Below are 26759 nucleotides of genomic sequence, written 5' to 3'. Positions count from 1 at the left end.
TGGACATGAGGAGGGGAGAATTGCCGGACATGGAGGGGAGAGAGAATCATTGGACATGGAAGGCAAGGGAGGACAAATTCCACTACAGAGCCACACAGGTTGTGCAAAACTGCTATCCCCATACAAGAGTGTTGCACAACCTGTGGTCCTCCAGCAGATCTCCGCCACACTTTTTGCTTCAAACTTTTTTTTCCTATTTTCCTCCTCTAAAACCTAGGTGCGTCTTATGGTCCTGTGCGTCTTATAGTCCGAAAAAAATAAGGTGTGTGTGTATATGTGTGTATATATATATATATATATATATATATATATATATATATATATATATTATAATAAAACGCACCGTGAACGTTCTGAAGACAACGTTCTGAAGTCACTCAAACACTCCCTGGCTGTAGGGTTCGTGGATTCATGGTGTGAAGCCAGCCAGCCGTCTCTGCCCCGCCCTCGCGTCAAATGTCATGACGTCGAGGGCGGAAAAAAAAAAAAACAAACGGATCGCACCCACGCACGGTGCGTTTTATTATATTACATTTACTTCCGTGGTGGCGGTTCCGGCAGCGCAGCGTCAGGGAAGGAGGCGGCGCTCCCGACGTCTCTAGCCTTCCCTTCGCTGTGTTCCGCCTTCTTCTGACGTCAAGGATGACGTCAGAAGAAGGCGGAACACAGCGAAGGGAAGGCTAGACGTCGGGAGCGCCGCCTCCTTCGATGACGCTGCGCTGCCGGAACCGCACGGAGGTAAATTTAAAAAGAAAAAAAAAAAAAGGGATGTTGGGGGGAGAGAAGAGGGTGGGCAGTAAAGTTGAACAATGGGAGCGGGAGGGCAGGGGAGAAACGACAGCATGGATGCGAAGGGGGGTGCATGGATGCGAAGGGGGGGGGAATCATGGAAGGGAGAGAGGGGAATTGCTGGAAAAGGATGAATGGAGGGGGCAGGGGACAGAGGAGCATGGATGGGCATGGATTGGGAGGGCAGGGCTCAGGGAGAGAGGAGAATTGCTGGAAAGGGATGAATGGAGGGGGCAGGGGACAGAGGAGCATGGATGGGCATGGATTGGGAGGGCAGGGCTCAGGGAGAGAGGGGAATTGCTGGAAAGGGATGAATGGAGGGGGCAGGGGACAGAGGAGCATGGATGGGCATGGATTGGGAGGGCAGGGCTCAGGGAGAGAGGGGAATTGCTGGATAGGGATGAATGGAGGGGACAGATGGGCATGGATGGATATGGATTACAGGGCAGGGCTCAGGGAGAGAGGGGAATTGCTGGATAGGGATGAATGGAGGGGGCAGGTGACAGAGGAGCATAGATGGGCATGGATTGGGAGGGCAGGGCTCAGGGAGAGAGGGGAATTGCTGGATAAGGATGAATGGAGGGGACAGATGGGCATGGATGGATATGGATTGCAGGGCAGGGCAATTGCTGGAAAAGGATGAATGGAGGGGGCAGGGGACAGATGGGCATGGATTGGGAGGGCAGGGCTCACACTCTCTCTCTCATATACAATGTCTTTCTGACTCACACACTCTGTCTCACACTGTATCACATTCACTCTCTATGTGCCACACAGTCACTCACACACTCGCTTGGTCTCATACACTCACTCTCACAGAGAATCTGTGTCTCACACACACACACTCTCTCTCTCTCTCTCTCTCGCACACACACACACACTCTCTCTCACACTGTGTCTCACATACACACTTGCACACACTCTCATTCTCACACACACACTGTCTCACAAACTCACTCACACCCAGACTCACTCTCTCTCTCACACACACACACTCACACTTTCACTCTGTCTCTCACACAGTCACTCTCACATACACTCTCCCAAACATACACACTCCGAGGAAAACCTTGCTAGCGCCCGTTTCATTTGTGTCAGAAACAGGCCTTTTTTACTAGTATATATATAAAAGGCACCTCCAACGTTCCATTGAAGCCTCAAGCCAGAAACTTGAGGCGCCCGAGATATCCGGTTTGGCCTGCAGGCTGCAGTCACTGTAGCTCCGCCCTCGTTTCTAAACGCGATGAAGTAGAGGGTGGGGGCGGGCCTCCAGTCAGTGTACCTCCGCCCTCGCCTCAACACGCGATGACGCAGAGAGCGCGCCGGGGAACACACAACGCACGACTTCCACACTGACAGCTGCTAGGAGAGCGCTCCAAACTTTACTCACACAAACTCGCAACCGTCTCACTGACGGACGGAGGGAGGGAGAGGACAGGTCTGGAACTCGGAAGGGAGCCACGGGGGGGGGGGGTCTGCAACTCGGCAGGGAGGGAGGGAGGACGATGGGGGTGGAGGGGGAATTACCCTGCTAGCGCCCGTTTCATTTTTCCCTGAAACGGGCATTTCTTACTAGTATATATATAATTTTCAAATAAACAGTGATCCAATGTAGTGCATATTCAAACTAAAAATAGGACCTACAGCTAAAAATGATGGAGACCACAGTTTTGAAACAACAAAATTGGTAGTGTCTAAGTTGTTTAACATGTTTTATTTACCCACAAGAGATTTCTGAAGTAAAGCTTTTTTAAGATAAGTACATAAGTACATAAGTAGTGCCATACTGGGAAAGACCAAAGGTCCATCTAGCCCAGCATCCTGTCACCGACAGTGGCCAATCCAGGTCAAGGGCACCTGGCACGCTCCCCAAACGTAAAAACATTCCAGACAAGTTATACCTAAAAATGAGGAATTTTTCCAGTCCATTTAATAGCGGTCTATGGACTTGTCCTTTAGGAATCTATCTAACCCCTTTTTAAACTCCGTCAAGCTAACCGCCCGTACCACGTTCTCCGGCAATGAATTCCAGAGTCTAATTACACGTTGGGTGAAGAAAAATTTTCTCCGATTCGTTTTAAATTTACCACACTGTAGCTTCAACTCATGCCCTCTAGTCCTAGTATTTTTGGATAGCGTGAACAGTCGCTTCACATCCACCCGATCCATTCCACTCATTATTTTATACACTTCTATCATATCTCCCCTCAGCCGTCTCTTCTCCAAGCTGAAAAGCCCTAGCCTTCTCAGCCTCTCTTCATAGGAAAGTCGTCCCATCCCCACTATCATTTTCGTCGCCCTTCGCTGTACCTTTTCCAATTCTACTATATCTTTTTTGAGATACGGAGACCAGTACTGAACACAATACTCCAGGTGCGGTCGCACCATGGAGCGATACAACGGCATTATAACATCCGCACACCTGGACTCCATACCTTTCCTAATAACACCCAACATTCTATTCGCTTTCCTAGCCGCAGCAGCACACTGAGCAGAAGGTTTCAGCGTATCATCGACGACGACACCCAGATCCCTTTCTTGATCCGTAACTCCTAACGCGGAACCTTGCAAGACGTAGCTATAATTCGGGTTCCTCTTACCCACATGCATCACTTTGCACTTGTCAACATTGAAAGATGCTTTTCCACTTTCATTTTATTAGTATTTTCTATATGGTTTGAACTCTGAGGCATGAGGTAAACACAATCCAGACAGATGGGTTATGTCCTACATTACAAAGGATTGAAAAAGAGCAAAACTGCTCGCCTTCCCTCTCTACAGGCTGGTGCTCAGGATTCCATGTGAAAGACTATTAGTATCCTTATATTCACAACTCCTCTCTCTGGGCTTTGGTTTTATTTTAATTTCACTTCAGTCCCAGGTGGTGGGCCACTGATATCGGTCCCTCTTACATCAGGTCACCAAGCATTCGCTGTGTGCTTCTATCAGCTGTAATTGTGCTAACCTGTAATCCATTTTCCAGGTGGGATGGTGGCCTGATCCAGTAGGACCCAAGGAAAGAAAATTAACAGGCAAGCAAAAATTCACCTTCGTTTTAGTCCCTGCCTGACCAGTTCAGATGGACGGAATGTATGAAAATGTCCCCCTCAAATTGAGCAGGGTAAGTCCATGGCAGCTTTCAGTACTCTTGATCTGAAAATGGCTTATTCTCTGGCTTGGTGATCTTGCTTGTACTGTCTAGAGAATGAATAAAGCATTGCCCAAACTGAATGGAGAAACAGCCCAATGGTTAAAACAGCAGACTTAGAATTGTAGATTATATGGTCTATAAATGCTAATAAATAAATAAATTAAATAACCAGGGAAGCCAGGTTCAAATTCCACTGTGGCTCCTTGTGATCTTGGGCATGTCACTTAACCCTCCAGTGCCTCAGTACAAACTTAGGAGCTTGGTGCATTTTAATACAGGACTTTCCGATAAGCTAAGCCCCTTTCTAGCATGTCCCCAAAATAGAGCTCTCTCTTTTTTCTTTTTGCAGGTCTCACGCTAATTTTTCCATAAGTGTGCAAAATCTGCAAAAATATTAATGCAGGAGCACTTGCTGCCTCCTTTTAGGAGGCAGTAAGTGCTCCAACCTCAGATTAGTGTTATCCAGTTAGCACACGTCAATACGAATGTGCATGCTAGATAACGCTTTCATGCCCATTCCCTGACGCCCCCTATGAAAAATATTTTTTGAAAAAATACCACACTTTATTGCATTTTGCAATATGCCTTCTTTCCAGAGTTAAGCATTCATTAACACTTCACACAGTTTAGTAAAAGGGCCCTTTAGATTGCAAGCCCTCTGAGAACAGAAAAATGCCTACTGTACCTGAATGTGACTTGCCTTTAGCTACAACTGAAAAAGGCATTAGCTAAATACAAAATCATTCCATCCCCCCAGTATCTGCCTTGTAGATACTCTGGTTAAATAAACCTATATTCTGTCCAGCAGATCACCTGTATCCTGGCAGAGTGCCCAAAATTCCTCTGGCAACCTACAGCCATTGGCTTCCCAGCCAACCACAGTTTCCTTTTTAGACCTCCAAACAGAACAAAGAATCAATCTCTCTTTCTGAAAGCCTCTGCTCCTTCAAGTACTGCAGGAACGTCCTCCTTATGTCCAAATAATGAACCGTCCATTTCTCTTCACTCATATCCATCTTCTGTAAGCTGGGTGAAGGATGGTATGACTTCTGCAAAATTGTGAACCATTTTTAGAAGAAATGAGGCACTGGATGCAATGATATTCTATTCTTCAAGATCCTGCATTAAGAATGCTCGCAACTCCCAAGACCCTTCTGGCCAAGCAGGTAGCTATCAAGAACACAACCTTCTGTGACAATGTTTTAAAGAATGAGACTCAATAAATATTGAAATCTCTACGGGTGGTTGAGCTTCTCAATCACTGAATCCCTTCGTGGTTTTTTTTTATATATATACCAAATCCAAATTTATTCTAAAACCACATAAGTGCTCTAATCACTACCAAATGAATATTTTCAAAATAATAACAAAATATCTAAAAATTTTGTAATCAAAATGTGTATTTGAAGCTAATGTCAAGCTGACACCTTACAGTTCCAACAGTCCTCAGTAAAGACTAAATATTAGACCCCATCTTGGTCCTTCTACTCTGTAGAGTCCTCAAAAAAGACTGGAAAATCAATCAAATCTAGGTCTTTAAACTTTAAAATATATAAAAAAGTCACTTATCATTCTCAGTCTCCGTCGTATCGACTCTCCTTGATTGAAGCTGTGATAACGGCAGTTACTCCATAGCTGTTGTATATTTTTCTTATGACGCCTAGACTGTTGTCTCTTCAAATATACGATCCCAGGCTCAATACCATTTCTTCCAATAATATTTTGTTATCTATCATCAAGAGTCCAACTCTGCAGGGTTTCGTTCAAAACTTCCTCAGGAACTCCGAGATAATTATGAAGCTAGAAGCAGTCAGCAGAAGAACTTGCCTTCTAATCATGAGTTTATTTCAACGAGGATTATATCCGCTCCCCGGCAAGAAATGACGTCACACTGGAGCCAAAGCTATTAATAAAATAAACCAGATTAATGCTGCACTTCAAAGAGCTTGTACATTTCAATAAAGTTATAAATACCAACAATCAAGTTACTGTATTCCATTCTATGCAGTCATTTAATCCTTGTGGTATCAAAGTATTAAGTTCAAAGATCCAAAATTGTTCTTTGCCTGTAAGTATCCGCGTCATGTCCCCACCTCTCGCAGACCTAATGACCTGGTCAATGACCAATCATTTAAATTGTGAAAACTGGTGATTATGTTGCACACAGTGGGCAACTACAGGAGCAGTAAGTACTTGATTCTGTACTCTACTTTTATGTTCTGTGAGTCGCATTTTAATTTTCCTTGAGGTACGTCCCACATACCATAATTGACAAGGACAAATTATGGCATAAACAACGAGTGTGGAGTCACATGTGATGTAAGTCCTATGATAGTATTTTTTATCTGGTCTCTTAGGGTGTTGCCATTCTGCACCCTGTATTGCTTGATCACAAAACTGACAGTGGCCACAAATTAAATGTCCTTTATTCATCTGAATGGAGTTGGGAGCGGTAAACATTGTATGCACCAATTCATCCCTCAAATTTCTCCCTCTTCGATATGCTATACACGGACGCTGTTGAAAAACTGAATGAAATAAAAGCACTTCCCAATGAGAATTAATAATGTGAGCTATCTGAGGGGCTAAATCTGTATAGGTCAAAACACATACAATTTTATGCAATAATTCCTCCTGTTTATCTTGTAATAAGAGGGGGCGTTGGGCAAACTTAGCTCGTTTGTATGCACGTCGGATACATCGATCCGGATAACCCCTCCTACATAGACGCTCTGTCAAGAGAGAAGATTGTTGATTAAACAGCTCGTCAGATGAATAAATGCGACGGAGACGCAAAAATTGTCCCACTGGTAAAGATTCCCTCATGCGATAAGGATGATGACTATTGTATTCTAATAGGGAATTACGGTCCGCAGACTTTCTGTACACCGTAGTGGACAATTGATTATTCTGCTTAGATACTAAAGTATCTAAAAAAGAAATGGTCTCTGTACTATACTGCATGGTAAACCTTAAGTTATTATCTATAGTGTTCAGCCATGTAACAAATTGTTGCAATGTTGGTATAGTGGACGTCCATATAAAAAAGACGTCATCTATGAAACGATGCCAAGTAGTAACATGTTCAAACCAATCAGAGATATACAGATGTCTATCTTCAAAACAGCTGACATAAAGGTTAGCTATGCTGGGCGCTACAGCTGTACCCATAGCTACCCCGTGCTTTTGACCATAGAATGTAGTGTCAAAAATGAAATAATTTTTCAAGAGTACCAATTCGGCTAATTGCATCAAGTCTATTGGTAACTCTAGATGTTGCTGGACGCTTTTCCAATGTGCTTTGAACAATGTTTAATGCTGCTGTCTGAGGTATATTAGAGTACAAAGATTCCACATCAAGGGTAACAAAAATCATTTCGTCGGTTATAGGACCTATTTGCGACAATACTCTGAGGAAATGAGAAGTATCTTTTATATAAGATCTGGCTGTCGTCACAAAAGGTTGCAAATGCAAATCAAGGCAGTGAGATAATGGCTCGAGTACCATATCTCGCAAAGAGACTATAGGACGACCCGGAGGGTCGTTCAGTCTCTTGTGTATCTTTGGAACAGTATAAAAAATTGGTATTTTCGGATGCTGATTTTGTAAATACTTTGCTTCAGATTTCAATAATATCCCCTCTGTGACCGCCTGCTGTATAATCTCTGCTATTTGCCTCATGAGTATAGGAGTGGGATCCTGAGGGAGAGGCAAGTAATAATCAGAATTCGCAAACTGAGATGTAACCTCCCTCAAATATTGGTCTGTATTTTGTATAACCACTGAACTCCCTTTGTCTGCAGGACGTATTAGTTGCCAATTTTTGAACTGCCTCCCGTTCTTCTCTAGTAAAATTTACATACTTCTGCCTCAGATATTGATGACTAGACTGGATGTGCTCCAAACGGTCAACGTCCCTGCTGACTAAAGCTTTAAACGTTGCTATATAAGCGTCCATAGGACCCGGGGGGCATTCATGTAGATCTTGCCCGCACTATAGGACCATCATCTGAGCTGTTAGTTCTTCCTTCTGTATCTTGTTGTGAGAAAAATAACTTGACAAATTTTGAAAAAATCTCGTTAGTTCCACTCTGGCATTGAACCTATGATAGAAATTAGTAGGCACGAAAGTCAAGCCATAATTCAAAACTCGGACTTGAGCAGGGGTTAAACTGATATTTGACAAATTAATTACATTGGATAATGCTGCATCCCCGATCGTGTGACCAGACCCGCCCAATGTTGTTGCATGTTGTATTGTTGTGCTCGTCTGCGTTGTCCTCTGTTGCATGATCGCCCTCCTCCTCGATTGCCTCGTAAAAAACGTTGACCTACGCTATTAACATTAATACTTTCATCGGAACTCGATAAATGTTCTGTAATGTAATTAATCCTTACACCTGAAGCCTCTTCAGTGTTAATGCCCTGATGACTCGTACCTTGTAACAGCCACAGATATATAGGACCTGCTGCATAATCTTGTTGATCCCTTGAGAATTTTTTGATCTTTACTTGTCTAAGGTTATAATGATATTGCTCCAAAGATCGCATTTCTGTGGCCAAATAATCATCCGCTTTAAACGTGGACGCTTCGCCAGTTGTCTGTAATTGGGTTATAACACCCTCCAATTGAATCTGAATCTCCTGAGTAACTTCCTGGGCAGTCTCTATAATCAATAGCATTAGATCTCGCGAACACCTGTTGAGAATAGCTGCCCAACGATCCAAAAACTTTTGGCGATCCTGGAATATTTTAGGATCTTTCCTCATTCTTAGTCCCCTTGGGATCATTTGTTGCTTTACATATTCAATCAATTGTTGTTCATGTAAATCCAATCTTATTAAATTCTTCCGATATTGCATAAATTATGTTTTCAGCGAACCTAAAGATATACTGTCCATGCTGGATGTCTGTAATAACGAGGATCTTTGAACTACTGATGTCACAAAATCATCTGTGTAACCAAACATTCCCTGCCATTGGGCTGCCATACTAGGGATATATGTGGTAGACCAATTGTATAACAAACGATCCCAAAATGTTCTGGTAATTAATCACAAACGCACACAAGCCAGAAACTAAAGATATGGCTACATATAATAAGGTGGCAGCTTGATATCCCTTCTAGTCCGCCCTTAAATCACCAGGACAGACTCCATAATGACTATGATAAATCTTTTAATTTTTAGGAGGATTCTCAGAGTATTAACTCACCCAGAATAAGACCCAATAAATATTGAAATCTCTACGGGTGGTTGAGCTAAGAAGCTTAGCTCGAGTTATCTGCAGCAGGGCTCATTTTATTCCTATGGGCCCTGCTGCAGATAACTCAAGTTAAGCTTTAGTAAAACATCCCCTTAAGTTCCATGATGGCATTACTAGTTGTACAGGTGGTCTACACTACTGTTTTCCAAGTCCGGTCCTGGAGTACCCCTTGCCAGTCAGGTTTTCAGAATATCCACATTGAATATGCAGGAAAGAGATTTGCATATAATGGAAGCAGTGTATGCAAATCAAGTTCATGCATATTCATTGTGGATATCCTGAAAACCTGACTGGCAAGGGGTACTCCAGGACCAGACTTTGGAAACACTGGTATAGACTCCTCTTTGTAAATGTAGCAAATCTGGATCCACTGCTACTGACATCCCTTGGATGGCACCTCTATAACAGCCAAGTGCTGCAGTCTACACCCTGACCCAACCGAGGGACAAATCCTTTGTCAATTACCACGTATAAGAATACTAGAACCTGCAGAACTCTTGCTCTCATGGGAGTTATCTGCTCCACAGGCACCATGATTTAAATGTTCTCCATACTTTAATGTATGCTAGTGCTGTACACTTCTTCCTGGCTTTTAACAGTGTTGAGATTATTGCTGCCGAATATCCTCTCTTTTTAATACAAACAATATGACAACTAAATTTTTAAAAATATATTGGTCACCATTGTATTTATAATAAATTAACTAAGCCCCCCCCCCACCCCAAACCAAAGTCCCAAATCCAACCTAATACTAGAATAAAGTCTTTAAAAGACAATCCTAAACTTTCAACCTCTCTCCCAAACCTCGATACCCCCCCCCCCCCCCCCCCCCGGAAGCCCATGTGCTCAACATACACAAGGTCTTTGTTCTTATAACCACATGTAAGTAATACAGCATACTACCTTTCACCTCTCTATCCACAGCCTCCCCCCCCCCCCCATGACCTCTGGCAACTTCAAATTTGGTCAATAATTTGGTCTATCCTCATAGATCACGCATGCCCCAGGGTATTTAATATGGAACTACGTATTCTGGGAGACAGGGACTGAATGTAAGGATCCCAAACCAATAGGAATATTTCACATCTTGAAATTCCAGAAGCATTAAAGTATGAGAACTACTTTGCCAGCTCCAACAGGAAGGCAAGGAGTCTTCTGTCCAATTATACAGAAAGTGAAGATACTTACCTGTAGCAGATTTCCTCCGAGGACAGCAGGCTTATATTCTCAAATGCGGTTAAAGGCTTGTTAACAAGCTTTAAACAGGTCTTTGAGTGTGAGACTCGCCCCACCATGAGAGCACAGGACCAATGTAAAGCATAACAAAAAATAGGAAACAACTCCAAGGGGAGGTGGGAAGGTATGTGAGAATATAAGGCCTGCTGTCCTTGGAGAATACCTGCTACAGGTAAGTATCTTTGCTTTCTCCAAGGACAAGTAGACCTATAATTCTCATATGTGGGAATCTATAGCTACAAGGCTCACCAAATACAATAACCAGGGGACAACTGGATCTTGCAACAGCGAGGGCAAAAAAGTAATTAACCTGAAACTATATACAATCTGAATGGGAGTCCAGCCTAGAATAGATCAAAATGGGCCTTTGAGGGTGGAGCTGGACTCTATACCCAAACAAACTTTTCAGAACTGTCTTGTCCAGATTGTCGCGTTGGGTATCATGATCAAGGCAGTAAAGAGACATCAATGTGTGGACTGAAGACCATATCGCAGCCTTGCAAATTTCTTCAAAGGAGGCTGATCTCAACTGGGCTACCGACGCAGCCATGGCTCTGACATTGTGAGCCCTGACATGACCCTCTAGGGTCTGCTCAGCTTGGGCATAGGTGAAAGAAAAGCAATCCGGCAGCCAACTGGGAATGTTGTTTTCTTGATAGTGACCCCAATCCTATTTGGATCAAAAGAAATGAAAAGTTGGGTGGACTGTCTGTAGGGTCTCAGGTGCTCCAAGTAAAACGTCAATGCTCGCTTACAGTCCAAGGTGTGCAGTGCGCTTTCGCAAGGATGGGCAAGAGGACGGGGAAGAATGTTGGCAAGACACTCAACTGGTTCAGATGGAACTATGAAACCTTAGGTAGGAACTTAGGGTGCGTGTATAGGACTGCTCTGTTATAATGAAACTTCGTATAAGGTGTATTCGCCACAGAGGCCTGAAGCTCACTGACCCTACGAGCTGAAGCAACAGCCACCAAAAATATACCTTCCAGGTTTAGTACTTCTAATGACAGGAATCAAGTGGCTCAAAAGGAGCTTTCATCAGCTGTGTGAGAACGATGTTGAAGTCCCACAACATAACTGGAGGTTTGACAGGGGGTTTAGTCAACAGCATAACTCTAATGAAGCGAGCAACTAGAGGCTCTCCAGAGATGGGCTTACCCTCTACAAGTTGATGATAAGCACTAATAGGACTGAGGTGAACCCCTATGGAGTTGGTGAGACCAGACTCGGATAGGAGCAGAAGGTATTCAAGCAGGGTTTTTGTAGGGCAAGAAACAGGATCTAGGGCATTGCCCTCACACCAAGCAACAAACACCCTCCATTTGGAATAACATTTCTTAGTGGAATCTTTCGTGGAAACCTCCAATATTTTGGAGACACCCTCAGGAAGATGCAAAGAAGCAAATTCCAAGCTCTCAACATCCAGGCCATGAGGGCCAAAGACCGGAGGATGGGATGCAGAAGATAGCCTTCGTTCTGAATATTGAGGGTTGGTAAACACTCCAATCTCCATGGTTTTTCGGAGAATAACTAAAGAAGAAGTGGGAACTAGATCTGCCGAGGCCAGTAGGAAGCGATCTGGATCATGGTCCCACAGTCTTGCATGAGTTTCAGCACAGTCTTCCCAACAAAAGAAATGAGAGGATATGCATACAGAAGTAATGTCCCCCAATGAAGGAGAAAGGTATCCAACACTAACCTGTTGTAAGCCTGGTGCCTGGAAAAGAACTGAAGGACTCTGTGATTGGACTGAGTGGCAAAAAGATCCACCAACGGGGTGCCCCATGATCAGATCATCTCGCGGGCAATGCCCATGCTGAGGAACCACTCATGCGGTTGAATGACTCTACCCAATCTGCTAGCCAGGATGTTGGATTTGCCCGCCAGGTTAACTGTCCTTGAGGAGCATCCCGTGCTGGTGCACATCCAGACAGCCACTTCACACAGAGGGCATGATCCTGTGCCCCCTGCTTGTTCATATAGTATATGGCAACATGATTGTCTCTTTGAAGGAGTTCAATTCGGTTGTTCAGCCAACCACTAAAAGCCTTTAGACATTCTAGATCACCCGGAGATCCAGAAGGTTGGAGATCTGTTTCCTGGGCTGACCAAGCACCTTGAGTGTAAACGCCCATCTGTGAGCTCCTCATCCTAGATGGGATGCATCTGTTGTCAGCAACTTTGTGGGCTGTGGAATTTGGAATGGGAGTCCCAGAGAAAAATTGGATAGAATTGTTCACAGAACAGGGACTGAACCACCTGACAGAACTCAGATGACATCCTCTAGGTTCCCCGTGGCATGACACCACTGGGAAAGCGAAGATACATACCTGTAGCAGGTATTCTCCGAGGACAGCAGGCTGATTGTTCTCACATGTTGGTCAACATCCGCGTCGGCCCGGGAATCGGACGGCTATTTTGCAAGCAAAATGTAAAAAAAAACCTTTCCACAGTTTTCAAGTGCGCGTGCAGCGCGCACACACGGCTGTCTTCCCGCCCATCGCGTGAGCATTCCCGCTCAGTTAAATGAAAAAGGAAATAAACAACAAACAACAACTCCAAAGGGGAGGTGGGTGGGTTTGTGAGAACAATTAGCCTGCTGTCCTCGGAGAATACCTGCTACAGGTAAGTGCATCTTCGCTTTCTCCGAGGACAAGCAGGCTGCTTGTTCTCACATGTGGGGTATCCCTAGCAACCAGGCTCACTCAAAACAATAAACATTGGTCAATTGGGCCTCGAAATGGCGAGGACATAACATAGATTGACCTGAAACCATAAACAACTAACTGAGAGTGCAGCCTGGAACAGAACAAAAATGGGCCTAGGGGGATGGAGTTGGATTCTAAACCCTGAACAGATTCTGCAGCACAGACTGCCCAAACCGACTGTCGTGTTGGGTATCCTGCTGAAGGGAGTAGTGAGATATGAATGTGTGGAATGACGACCACATTGCAGCCTTGCAAATCTCCTCAATGGAGGCTGACTTTAAGTAAGCCACTGACGCAGCCATGGCTCTAACATTATCAGCCGTGACATGGCCCTCCAGAGTCAGCCCAGCTTGGGCATAAGTGAAGGATATGCAATCTGCTAGCAAATTGGAGATTGTGCGTTTTCCGATGGCGACTCCCCTCCTGTTGGGATCAAAAGAGACAAATGGGTGGACTGTCTAAAAGGGCTTCGTCCGCTCCACGTAAAAGGCCAATGCTCTCTTGCAGTCCAAGGTGTGTAAACTGCTTTCGCCAGGGCGGGTATGAGGACGGGGAAAGAATGTTGGCAAGACAATTGACTGGTTCAGATGGAACTCCGACACCACCTTAGGCAGAAACTTAGGGTGCGTGCGGAAGACTACTCTGTTGTGATTAAACTTTATATAAGGTGCATGCACTACCAAGGCCTGGTAGCTCACTGACTCTACGAGTTGAAGTAACTGCCACCAAGAAAACGACCTTCCAGGTCAAGTACTCCAGATGGCAGGAATTCAGTGGCTCAAAAGGAGCTTTCATCAGCTGGGTGAGAACAACGTTGAGATCCCATGACACTGGTGGAGGTTTCACAGGAGGCTTTGACAAAACCAAACCTCTCAAGAAGCGAACAACTAAAGGCTGTCCAGAGACAGGCTTACCCTCTACACAGCGATGATAAGCACTAATCGCACTAAGGTGAACTCTTACAGAGTTGGTCTTAAGACCAGACTCTGACAAGTGTAGAAGGTATTCAAGCAGGGTCTGTGTAGGACAAGAAAGAGGATCTAGGGCCTTGCTGTCACACCAGATGGCAAACCTCCTCAATTTAAAAGAGTAACACCTCTTTGTGGAATCCTTTCTGGAAGCAAGCAAGACTCAGGAGACACCCTCTGAAAGATCCAAGGAGGTGAAATCTAAGCTCTCAACATCCAGGCTGTGAGAGCCAGAGACTGGAGGTTGGGATGCAGAAGCGCCCCCTCGTTCTGAGTGATGAGGGTTGGAAAACACTCCAATCTCCACAGTTCTTCGGAGGACAACTCCAGAAGAAGAGGGAACCAAATCTGACACGGCCAAAAGGGAGCAAACAGAATCATGGTTCCGCAGTCTTGCTTGAGTTTCAGCAAAGTCTTCCATATTAGAGATATGGGAGGATACGCATACAGAAGGCCAGTCCCCCAATGTAGGAGAAAGGCATCTGACGCTAGTTTGTCGTGGGCCTGAAGTCTGGAACAGAACTGAGGGACCTTGTGATTGATCTGAGTGGCAAAACGATCCACGAGCGGGTGCCCCATGCTCGGAAGATCTTGCGGACTACGCCCATGTTTAGAGACCACTCGTGAGGTTGCATTATCCTACTCAGTCTGTCGGCCAGACTGTTGTTTACACCTGACAGATAAGTGGATTGGAGAAACATGCCATGACACCAAGCCCAAAGCCACATCTGGACAGCTTCCTGACACAGAGGGCGAGATCCAGTGCCCCCCTGCTTGTTGGTGTAGTACATGGCAACCTGATTGCCTGTCTGAATTAAGATGACTTGATTGGACAGCCGATCTCTGAAAGCCTTTAGAGCATTCCAGATCGCTCTTAATTCCAGGAGGTTGATCTGCAGACCTTTTTCCTGAAAGGACCAGGCTCCCTGAGTGTGGAACCCATCTACATGAGCTCCCCACCCCAGGAGAGATGCATCCGTCGTAATCACTTTCTGTGGCTGAGGAACTTGGAATGGTCATCCCATGGTCAAATTGGATCGAATCGTCCACCACTGAAGAGAATCCCGAAAGCTGGTAGACAGTTGGACTACATCTTCTAGATCCTCCGCAGCTTGACACCACTGGGAAGCTAGGGTCCATTGAGCTGATCTCATATGTAGATGCAGCTTGAAACCACTGGGAAGCTAGGGTCCATTGAGCTGATCTCATATGTATACGTGCCATCGGAGTTACATGAACTATACAGGCCATGTGCCCCAGAAGTCTCAACATCTGCCGAGCCGTGACCTGCTGGGACGCTCGAACCATAGACACCAGGGACAAAAGGTTGTCCACCCTTGCCTTGGGAAGATAAACTCGAGCTGTCTTGAGTGTTGAACAGGGTTCCAATGAATTCTAATTTTTGGAGTGGGGTGTGATGGGACTTGGGATAATTTATGACGAACCCCAGTAGCTCTAGCAGCCGAATAGTCATTCGCATGGACTTCAGAGCACCCTCTTCCGAGGTGCTCTTCACCAGCCAATCGTCGAGATAAGGAAACACATGCACTCCCAGTCTGCGTAGCGACACTGCGACTACAGTTAGGCATTTGGTAAACACTCTGGGCATAGACACCAGGCCAAAAGGCAGTACACAGTACTGAAAGTGCTGTGTTCCCAGCCAAAATTGAAGATACCTCTTGTGAGCTGGGAGTATCGAGATGTGGGTGTAGGCATCCTTTAAGTCCAGAGAGCATAGCCAATCGTTTTCCTGAATCAAGGGAAGAAGGGTGCCCAGGGAAAAGATCCTGAACTTTTCTTGGACAAGAAATTTGTTCAGGGCCCTTAGGTCTAGGATGGGACGCATCCCCCCTCTTTTCTTCTGCACAAGGAAGTACCTGGAATAGAATCCCAGGCATTTTTCCCCTGGTGGAACGGTTTCAACCGCTTGGGCATATAGAAGGGCGGAGAGTTCCTCTGCAAGTACCTGTTTATGCTGGGAACTGTAAGAATGAGCTCCCGGTGGACTATTTGGAGGTTTGGATTCCAGATTGAGGGTGTATCTTGACCGGACTATTTGAAAAACCCACCCATCGGAGGTTATGAGAGGCCACCTTTGGTGAAAAAATATCAACCTCCCCTGACCGGCAAGTCGTCCGGTACGGACACTTTTTCTGAGGCTATGCTGAACTGGAGCCAGTCAAAAGCCCATCCCTTGCTTTTGCTGGGGAGCCGAAGAGGCCTTAGGCGCACACTGTTGACGAGAACGAGCATGCTGTGACTGAGCCTGAACAGGCTGCCGAGAAGCAGGAGTGTACCTACGCCTACCATAGCAATCCTCTTCCCTCCAAAAAACCTCCTGGATGAGGGGGTAGTAGCAGAAGAAGCCCGGTGGGAGAGAGAATCAATAGCACTATTGTGCTTTTTGAGCTGGTCAACCAGATCCTCTAATTTTTCACCAAAAAGTTTATCCCCCCGGCAAGAAACATCCGCCATCCACTGCTAGGTCGAACGATCCAGGTCAGAGACATGCAGCCACGAGAGTCTGCGCATCACTAAACTTGGGCAGCGATTGTGGATGCTACATCAAAAGTGTCATACGTACCCCTGGACAGGAATTTACGACACGCCTTCTGCTGCCTGAGCACCTGGCGGAAAGGCTCGGCCTGCTCCGGGGTGAGCGCATCAACCAAGCTAGACAGTTGCCTCACCGAGTTCCACAAGTGGGTGCTCGTGAAGAGCTGGTATGTCTGGATTTTGGCAGCGAGCAAAGCGGCCTAATATGCTTTCCTCCCAAAAAAGAGTCCAAGGTTTAGATTCTCTGCCTAGGGGCGCTGAGGCATAGTCCCTAGTACTCTTGGCCCTTTTAAGAGCGGAGTCTACCACCATGGAATTGTGAGGTAGCTGAGACTTCATCAAGCCAGGTTCCCCATGGATCAGATATTGGGATTCAGTTCTTTTTGGTATCACGGGGTTAGACAGAGGAAACTACCAATTTCGCATAAGGACTTCCTTCAGTACATTATGCAAAGGAGCCGTTGCAGCCTCTCTTAGGTGGAGAAGGATAGTCCAGGACCTCGAGCATCTCAGCCCTGGGCTCACGCTCAACCTCCATAGGGAAGGGAATAGCCGCAGCCATTTCCCGGACGAAGGAGGTAAAGGATAGACTCTCCGGTAGAGAGTCTCCTTTCTGGTGGAGGGGAAGGTTCAGAAGGAATCCCAAAGGACTCGTCAGAAGAAAAGTACTTGGGATCCTTCTCTTCCTCCCACGAGCGCTCATCTTCAATATCGGACAAGACATCTCTCCGAGCAGTTCTAAAAACTGAGCCTGCCTCAACGCCGAGGAACGAAGTCCTCGATGGCGATGCTTCCTCCACTGACGCCGAAGTAGAGTCGACCTGGGTGGCAGCCGAAGCCGATGCAGCACCGTTGTCGGGGACCTCAAGGGCCATAGACCGTAACAGACGATACGGAAGTCGCAAGCACCCCCGACACCGAAGTAGCCTGGCGTAGTAACCCTTCAGAAGCTCTGGAAGCAGGGCCCTGATGCGATCGTCGAGAGCCACCATCGGACAAGGCTGCGGGTCGGAACAGAAGCCAGTGGCAGAACGAGGCTCGGGAGCAGGTACCGGGCTGCTAGACCGACGCATCAGCACCTCCTGAATAGAGGGGGGGGGGGGGGTGATCCTCTCGGCGCAGACGCTTCTCGGGTGCTGATTCCCTAGATGCCCTGGAGCTCCCAGCACCGTTGAAGGAGAACGATGATGGTGCTTCTTCACCTTCGCTCAACGCCCGATATCGAGACTCCTCGGTACTGATGAGGAAGACGTGGAATCCTCAGGTCTCCTCAGGGCCGGGTCCCATAGCAGGAGGCTTCGAGACAGGTGGAGACCCGTTCGATGCCTCACTGCTCCCAGCACAAGTTAGTTGTTCCGCAGCCATTTCTTTCTTTCCCGACGTCGATGCGTCCCTCGATATCGATGCCGCCGACCTTGGTACTGATGTTGATGCTGCTGACCTCGGTACCGATGTTGATGTCGACATCGAAGGACTGGACTGAGCCCCAAAAAGCTTCTCACGTTGGGCCTCTCGAGACACTTTGGTCCGTTTCTTCATACGAAGACACAGACTGCAAGCGGCTGGGCTGTGGTCGGGTCCAAGGCCCTGGATACACCAAGCGTGGGTATCGGTACCCGAGATAGTCCGGATGCACCGAGTACAACTTTTGAAGCCGCTGGGTGTCTTCGATGACATGGAAGAAAAAACGGCTTAGGCGAAATCAAAAGACACAATCGTGCCTAAAAGGGCATGAAAAGAAGGGAGTAAGCCAGCCGCATCAAAAAAAACAAAAGAAACTTAAAAAGGGGGAAAAAAGTAAAGAAAAACTACAGGAGGGTTTTTTTTTTTTTTTACTGAAAGGAAAACCCTTTCCCGGGCCTGAGAGGAGCGGGGAAAAACTCGACCGCACCTCACCGTGAAGAAAAAATAACTGAGCGGGAATGCTCATGCGACAGGCGGGAAGGCGGCCACGCATGCGCGGTGCACACTGCACGCGCGCCAGAAGACTCTAGAAAGGTTTTTTTTTTGTTTTTTTTTTAAATATTTTGCTTGCAAAATAGCCATCCGATTCCCGGGTCGACACAGACGTCGACCCACATGTGAGAACAAGCAGCCTGCTTATCCTCAGAGAAGCTAGGGTTCACTGGGCAGTTCTCATGTGAAGTGCCATAGGTGTCACATGAACAGTAGAGGAAACATGGCCCAACAACCTCAACATCTGCCGGGCCGTGACTTGCTCAGCTTCTCGGATTCGAGCGGCGAGGGTGAAAAAGAGTGTCTGCCTGTGCCACAGGGAGAAAACCCTGAGTCAGCAGACAGTCTAGCAAGTCTCCAATGAATTCCATTCACTGAACAGGGAGCAGATGGGATTTGGGGGAGTTTAAAACAAGCCCTAAAAAGCCCTAATAGCTCTAACACCCAAATAGTCTTTTTAATTTAATCCTGAGCACCGTCCTTTGACATACTCTTCACCAGCTAGTCATCGAAATAGGAGTATGGACTCCCAGTCTGTGTAGCAATGCTGCGACTACTGCAAGACACTTGGTGAAAACCCTGGGAGCCGACGCAAGGTCAAAAGGCACACGCAATACTGGAAGTGATGTCCTCAGAAAGATAAGCAAAACTGAAGATACTTCCTGTCAGCTGGAAGTAACAGGATATGAGTATAAGCATCCCAAAGAGCATCGCCAATGGTTTTCCTGAAACATAGGAAGAAGGGTGCCCAGGGAAACCATTCTGAACTTTTCTTTGACCAGGAATTTGTTCATGCCCCTTTAGTCTAGGATGGGACGCATCCTTCCCCCCCCCCCCCCCCCAAACTTCTTTTGCACAAGGAAATACCTTGAATAGAATCCCTTCCCTTCTTCCCCTGGTGGAACAGTTTCAAGCACACAGACCTTGAGAAGGGCAGAGAGTTCCTCTGCAAGTACCTGCTTGTGCTGAGAGCTGAAGTGATGTGCTCTTGGTGGACAATCTGGTGGATTCTGAAGCCAACGCAGGGCGTAACCAAGACAAACTATTTGAAGAACCCACCGGTCGAAGGTTACAAGGGACCACCTTTCTTGGTAAAACTTTAGCCTCCCCCCAACCGGAAAGTTGTCTGGAATGGTCACTTTTACAGCGGCTATGCTCTGCTGGAGCCAGTCCCCTGCTTTGACTGGGGAGCTGCCTGTCCATTAGGAGCACGCTGTTGACAAGAACTAGTGCGCTGAGCCTGAGCCTGCTGAAGCTGGCAAGAAGGGATGTACCTATGCTTCTGCGAGTAACAAGTACTCCTCTTGACTAGCCAAAAACCTCCTAGAGGAGGAGGCAGGTGCAGGTGACGACCAGCGGAAGAGAGAATCAATGGTATCAGTGTGTTTTTTTTTATGAGGTCAGCAACCTCCTCTACCTTCTCTCCAAAAAGAATTACCCCTAGCATGTGGCATCCGCAAACCTCTCGTAGACCAAGGAGTCCAAATCACAGACAGTCTGCACATCGCTATACTTTGGCCAGAGACCCTAGAGGCTACATCAAAAGTGTCGTAGGCACCCCTGGCCAAGAACTTACAACACGCCTTCTGCTCCTTGACCAGCTGGTGAAGCGATTCAGCCTGCTCTAGTGGGAGAGAGTCTGCCAAATCAGACAAACTGCGCACTAAGGACCGCAAGTACAAGCTCATGTAGAGCTGGTACAATTGGATACGGAAGATGAGCATGGAGGCCTGATACATCTTCCACCGAAAACAATCCAGGTTCTAGCTTCCCTATCAGGGGGCGCTGAGAATCCAAGGTTCTAGCTTCCATGCCAGGGGGCGCTGAAGTACAGTCCCTAAAACTTCTAGCCATTTTGACATGCGGATTCCACCACTAGGGAATGAAAAGTCAACTGGGGCCTATCTAACCCAGGGGTAGACTACTACTACTACTATTTAGCATTTCTATAGCGCTACAAGGCATACGCAGCGCTGCACAAACATAGAAGAAAGACAGTCCCTGTAGACTGAATCCGGTACATGGTGTCAACATTCTTGGGGAGGAGAGGGACTGACACAGGTGACTCCCAGTTCTTCACTTGAACATCCCATGAGATCTCATGAAGTGGGACCATTACAGCATCTCTAGGAGGAGAGTCGTAGTTCAGGACCTCGAGCACCTTAGCCCTGGGCTCATCTTCCACTTCCAAAGGAATCGGGATGGCAGCCGCCATCTCCTTCACAAAAAAGGGGAAAGAAATGATCTCAGATGGAGACTTCCTCCTTTCCTGTGGAGGGGAGGGATCAGATGGGATGCCATAGGAATCCTCTTTCGAGGAGTACTGTAGATCCTCTTCTGAGACCCATGAGCACTCCACATCGGTGTCAGACAAGAACTCCTCGTGGGAGGGCTGAGACCAAGCCCGCCTCAACGAAGAAATACCATGACCCCGAGAGGGGTGTTGTGGTGTCAGTTCCAGCCTCAACGTTGGTGAAGCTTCTTTAAACCGACATCAAGGGTGTGCCAAGGCTGATGGCCATGCGGGTCTGAAGCAAGAGGCATGGCTGGTGAAAGCACCCCAGTTGCCAATGTACTCTGCAAGAACCTCACCAAATATTCAGGAAGAAATGCCCAAGGCGCTCATCGAGGGCCAAAATCGGATAAGGCTGGGGTGCCAGTGTAGAATCAGGCTACTGAATCTACGGGGTCAAAGCAGGTGGCTGATCCTGACTGTCTGGAGACCCACACATCTGCACCTCCTGTACGGATGCGGAGTGGTCCTCCCTACGTCAATGCTTCTTGGGGAAACCTTCGGTGCCCCAGAGCTCCCAGCACCATGCGTTGATGGGGGATCAATGCCAATGCTTCTTACAATGTCTGGCATTTACACTCCCTAGTGCCGAAGAAGTCGATGTTGAGTCCTCACATCACCTCAGGTATGACGCCGATCAGTCCCGGGGGTCCTGCTTAGCAGCCAGCGTCAAGGCAGGTGGAGACCTACTTGGTGCATGGTCACTCCCAGTCTGCAAGGGTCTCGCAGCCATATGGACTGATGCACCCAATGCAGTCACCGACACTGAGGCATCGGACCTGGCTCCAAAACTCTCTCTCTCTGAGCCTCTTTGGCCAACTGTGTTCTCTTTTTCATACAAAGACAGAGAATACAGTTGGTTATGATCAGATCCCAAACACTGCAGACACCAAGAAGGGGTGTCTATGCCAGAGATGGTCCTACTGAACTGAGTAGAGATCAGCCACAAATCATTGAGGAACGCTCTATCCCTACAACTGTAGTGCACATAAATCAGAGTAGGGTGGATAGGCTCTTCCAAAGGACACAAGGGAGATGCAAGGGTACTTGTATGAAAGGATTTACTAAAATTACACCAAAAGACTTGACACAGCGGCTGTGTTTCAGCGCAAAAGTGCCTGCCTCAGGAGTCTGAAAATTTGGTGTTCACTGTTTCAATGTTGTTCTTCCAATCCTTTACACGGAGAAACAGGAAATATTGCTAACCAACAATCTACCAAGTAAAAATGCAGCTTCAGTTATAAAGAAATTAGTAAAATGTAATCGTTGGGACTATGCCTCAAAGTTGATCAGTGAACGTGGATGTTTCTTCGAAGACTCTTATGATACATTTAGGTTTAGTCAGATTGATTTAACAAGCCTTTTTGAAATTAAATGCTTTGAATGGAAGACATTTTAATGTTTCACTTTGGAATCCACATTTTTGGAATCACGAGGGACCCTTCCTGGCAGTTTTGGAGAGACTATTTCTACTGTTGAATTGGACTATTTTTGAGTTTGGAGTGGACTTTTACCATTTATGCCTCAGGAGAAGCAGTATTGCCATCTTTATTTGGATACTGGTTGTCCTGCATGAACAGATAAGTACTGCTTTTTGATTATTTTTTGCAGCTACTGTAAATTACTTGATAAAGTGCAATGATGGTGGGTTCTAACCTCTTCTCTGCTTTGGAAGGTTGGTGAGTCTGAGCACATTATCTATCATATATTTAATTATTTGTGTGTTAGATTTAATTAGTGATTTACGGTCCCATGTTCTTTTGCATTGCTACTAATACCAGACAATAACAGTGTGAGATCCTGTTGTACATCCACCAATCTTCTGTGACTCAGCTCCATCTCTGGTCAAAATGATGGCTGCTCTCCTATAGGATCCACCTGAAGAGGGGACTCCCAGCCTTTCAACTGGTGGGGTTCTTGACCATTGGCTGGATCCCTGCTCCCCGTCGGCTACTCTTCTTAGAATCCCAAATCAACTGACTCCAGGGTACAGAATCTGCCATGCCTAAGGCCATGGGAATTCCATAATCTCTCCTTGGGTGTACTTATGACAGATCTCATTGCCTTGACCTCTGGGAGGTGCTTGAGCATCTCATTTCCAGATCCTCCAGCTCCTCACAAAACATCAACTGGCCCTAAATGACCTGCACTGGTGACCAATGGTGAAATCAGAACCCATCATCTTCCCAGAGATACAAATTAAATCCTACTGGGCATATACTACAAATGCTGCCACTAATTCCTCTATGACTCCTTCCATGAGTCTTTCCATCTGCAACTACTGAATCTAAATTAGTAGAACACAGGCCACACACCCATTGTACACTGCTATCTGGAGCAATAAGCTCCTGACTTCAAAAGCCTGTTTTTAGTGTTCCTCTAAATTCCTATTCAGTGGCTCTCTAAAGTCCACACCCTCTTTAAAGGAATCATGATATGCCTAATGCCTGCTGCCATTAGAGATCCACCTTAGGGACTCTGAAAGCTTCTCTTGCTCCTCCCTTGGCACAAGGTATGACAGCTACTGCCTTTGCACAATTCAACCTAGAGTCTGGGGGCATCCCATTCCTCTTCCATCCCTCTGATGCCATAGTGGAATGGTAAGACAGGATTTGCGCATTTACAAATGCCTGCCAATATGGAGTCCCCTACCACTTTCACATCCTGTGTTTAATCCTTCTAAATTTTTAGGGTCTTCATCACATGCAGTTAAGAGTTGAGAACTCAAACCTCTGTAAAGTCGCACCTTCCTTCTCCTCTAGATCCCTGCTGCTCCCTGCACTCAAAGCCTCCATAATGAACTCCTAACTTAAGCTACAAGAAGCCAGTGATGCTTTCAAAGGTCTTTGCTGTGGCTTGGGCCCCCTCGGCCTCTTTGTTACTGACTCCCCTTCTGGGCCCACAACCAGTTGTTGCCCCCAACACAATAGCCCTGGCTCATTGTTAAATAAATTCTAGGGAAAAGTGTGCTCCAAAGAGGAGGAAAACATGATATACTGAGTAGGGGATTCTGCCCCTTGTAGCTTCCTGGCCAGGAGAAAATGGTGCATCCTGGCCAGCTTCTATTCCAAGCCCTTTCATTTCCAACCATCCTCTAGGACCCCTCCTTTCAAGGTCCAGTTCCAGCTGTGCTACTGGTATCACCTCTCTCCTGCTAGGCTCCTCATAGGGGAGGGCACTGCAGTGGAGGCAAAGAGCCTGCAACAGAGCTCTGCTACTAGCCCCCAACAGGTTGCACACTACTACACTTGTTTTGTCACCTCCACCAACCTTATCAATGCTCCTTGATGTAGCTTCAGCCCCCTGCACAGGAATGTGCCCCCTGCAATTGTTTGATTCTGCTGAATTTTGCAGTCTCACTTCAATGGATGGTTGTGAACTTCTTCCACTTCTGCTGTTGGTGGTTCCACCTTTAGTTGGCTGGTCTGTGGCCCTCCCTGTTTCTGGATCCCCCCTGCTGCTGCTCCAGAGATATGCTAAAGAGACCCAGCTAGCATCTACACCTCTCCTGATATATGGGTAGTGGGTGGCTCTGATTCTGCAGCTGGGGTTTATAGCAGTACCAACTGACTCTAGTGTTCAGCCATGTTAAGTTTTTTTTCTGTTCCCGTTGTTAGGTAAACTTTCTTCAAAGTGCAGGAAAGGAATTCCCTTAGAGCAGAGGTTTTCATCCCAGTCCAGAAAACCACAACTAGCTGGGTGTGCCCCAAGGACTGAGTTGAAAAATCTCTGCCTTAGAAGAAGGGTCCTGCTGGCTACCTCAAAAGAGACAGCTTCACTCCTCGCTACCACCTAATGGAGCCCCACAGACCCTATTCCAACAGCCAGAGGCAGACCCAGTTGGGGTTCTGCCATTTGCACCTTCACACTGCACCACCCAGATGTCTTCTATGCTGCAAATGCCTATGTAGGGAAAGGTGAAATTTGTTCTTACCTGCTAATTTCCTTTCCTTGAGTCTTGCTAATCCAGTCCAGTTGAGTGGTTATGCCCTCCAACCAGCAAATGTGGGCAGAGATAACTGATGTTTCAGAAACATCATCACCAGTATAAGGAGTGGCACAGAAGCCCTGAAACTTGCTAGTATATTACTGATAAAGCAGATCAAAAACCACAATATAAATAAGAATCATGGAAACATATTACAGAACAACATTTCATAGTCCCAGCCCCCTCCAAACTGGGAAATCCTTTCCCCAGAAACACCCTCAAGAGAAGCCCAAGAGGTTTCCTCAGAGTCTTAACAATATCAGAAGGAAATCTCCAACCACGGTCTTCCAGGCATATGGCTACAAAGTTCTTGACTGTGAATCCCCCTCCTATCTCTCCTCCCTCTTTGTTCCGTACGCCCCTTCTCAAACCCTCCACTCCATCAACACTCACCAACTGGCCCTCCCTTCAGTACACTGCTCTCACCTTACTTCAACTCATTGCTCTGCTTCCTTCTTTCTGGTGCCCTCCCTCTGGAATTACTTCCCACCTGACCTCTAAGCGTAATGCTTGACAAAAGAATGAGAAGACCACCACGTAGCTGATCTACAACTTTCTTCCAACAAGATAGCTTGTGATTCTGAAAAAGAAGTAGAAAGAGATCTAGTGGAATGACCTTTAATCTAAAAATGGAGCAGAGTTACCTGACAGGAGATAAGCTGAAGATATAGTTTCCTTCAACCATCTAGCTGGTAGACACTTTCTGGGTCCAAAAAAAGAGAACAAAGAGATGTTCAGAACATGTAAAATCATTTGTAGAATTGAGATAACACATGAGCACTCACTTGACATCCAAGAGCAAAGAGAAAAGTATTCTGAAGCATATTCCTTCCTAGAAAAAGAAGGAAGGAACACAGTTTGGTTAATATGAAAAGAAGACACTCTTCAGAAGAAAAGAGGGAACCGTTCAAATAGAACCCCCCCCTTCCGAAAAACGGAGAAAGAGATCTCTACAAGAATGAGCCTGAAGTTCTGAGACTCTCTGTGCTGAAGATCAGGCAACAAGAAAAACAGACTTCAAAGTCAGATCCTTAAGAGTGGTTTTACAAAGAGGCTCAAATGGAGCCTTTTGAAAAGTCCAAAGGACTAAAGGAAGAATCCACTCTGGACAGCCCTTCCAATTAGGACACAAATAAGTAACTCCTTTCAAAAAACTTACAATATCTGGATATGCAGTGAGAGAAATAGTGTGGATATGGCCCATGTAACATGAACTTTGAGAGAATTAAATGCCAATCCTTTCTTAAAACCCTTTTGTAGAAGGCTAGTATGTGGGGCTCAAAAGCCTTTAATGGAGAAATTCCACTCTCCTTTGACCAGCTATCAAAAGGTTCTCCAAGTTCTAGCATAAGCTGAAGTTGAACATTTCTGTGCTTGAAGTGGTAATACTCTCTTCTGAATAACCTTTTTTCTTTAGGTGCATCATCTAAATAACCAAGCCATAAGACCAAAGGGGGAGGAATCCTCCATGAGACTGGGACCTTGATGTAAGAGCCCTTTCTGCTGAGGAAGATGTAATGGAGACACAACTTGAAGATGCACGATATCCGCATACCAAGGTCTTCTTGGCCAATCTGATGCTACCAGAATCACCTAGCCTGGATGAAGAACAATGTGGTACAACGTTTGGCCTAACATGAGCCATGGAGGAAAGACATAGAAGAGACCCACTGTTGGCCAAGTTTGCACCAACGCATCTATCACCAAGAAACCCGTCTTCTTTCGACAACTGAAGAACTTGTCGACTTGTGCACTGCGACTGGATGCCACAAGATCCAAAACTGGCATTCTGTGATGAGACAGAATGCTGCTCTTGAGAGTTAACATTCCCCTGTATCTACAGGCGC

General features: G+C 46.3%; 1 protein-coding gene across 3 annotated transcripts in view; it reads right to left on the bottom strand.

Moving 5' to 3' along the window:
- Positions 1-26759, bottom strand: part of CDYL (chromodomain Y like) — a 313720-nt gene that overhangs the window by 239060 nt on the left and 47901 nt on the right. The window contains exon 1 of one of the 3 annotated variants that reach the window (XM_030208709.1): positions 4754-4836. The exons of the other annotated variants lie outside the window; for them this stretch is intronic. Within the exon in view, the coding sequence (XP_030064569.1) occupies positions 4754-4801 (48 nt within the window). The 5' untranslated portion in view covers positions 4802-4836. Of the gene's footprint in view, positions 1-4753; positions 4837-26759 lie in introns of those variants that run through there. 3 annotated transcript variants of the gene reach the window in all.

This window comes from Microcaecilia unicolor, chromosome 1 (assembly GCF_901765095.1).
Source record: "Microcaecilia unicolor chromosome 1, aMicUni1.1, whole genome shotgun sequence".
Taxonomy (NCBI): Eukaryota; Metazoa; Chordata; class Amphibia; order Gymnophiona; family Siphonopidae; genus Microcaecilia; species Microcaecilia unicolor.
The sequence above is the reverse complement of the archived record's forward strand: the minus strand, read 5'-3'. Positions and strand labels throughout refer to the sequence as shown.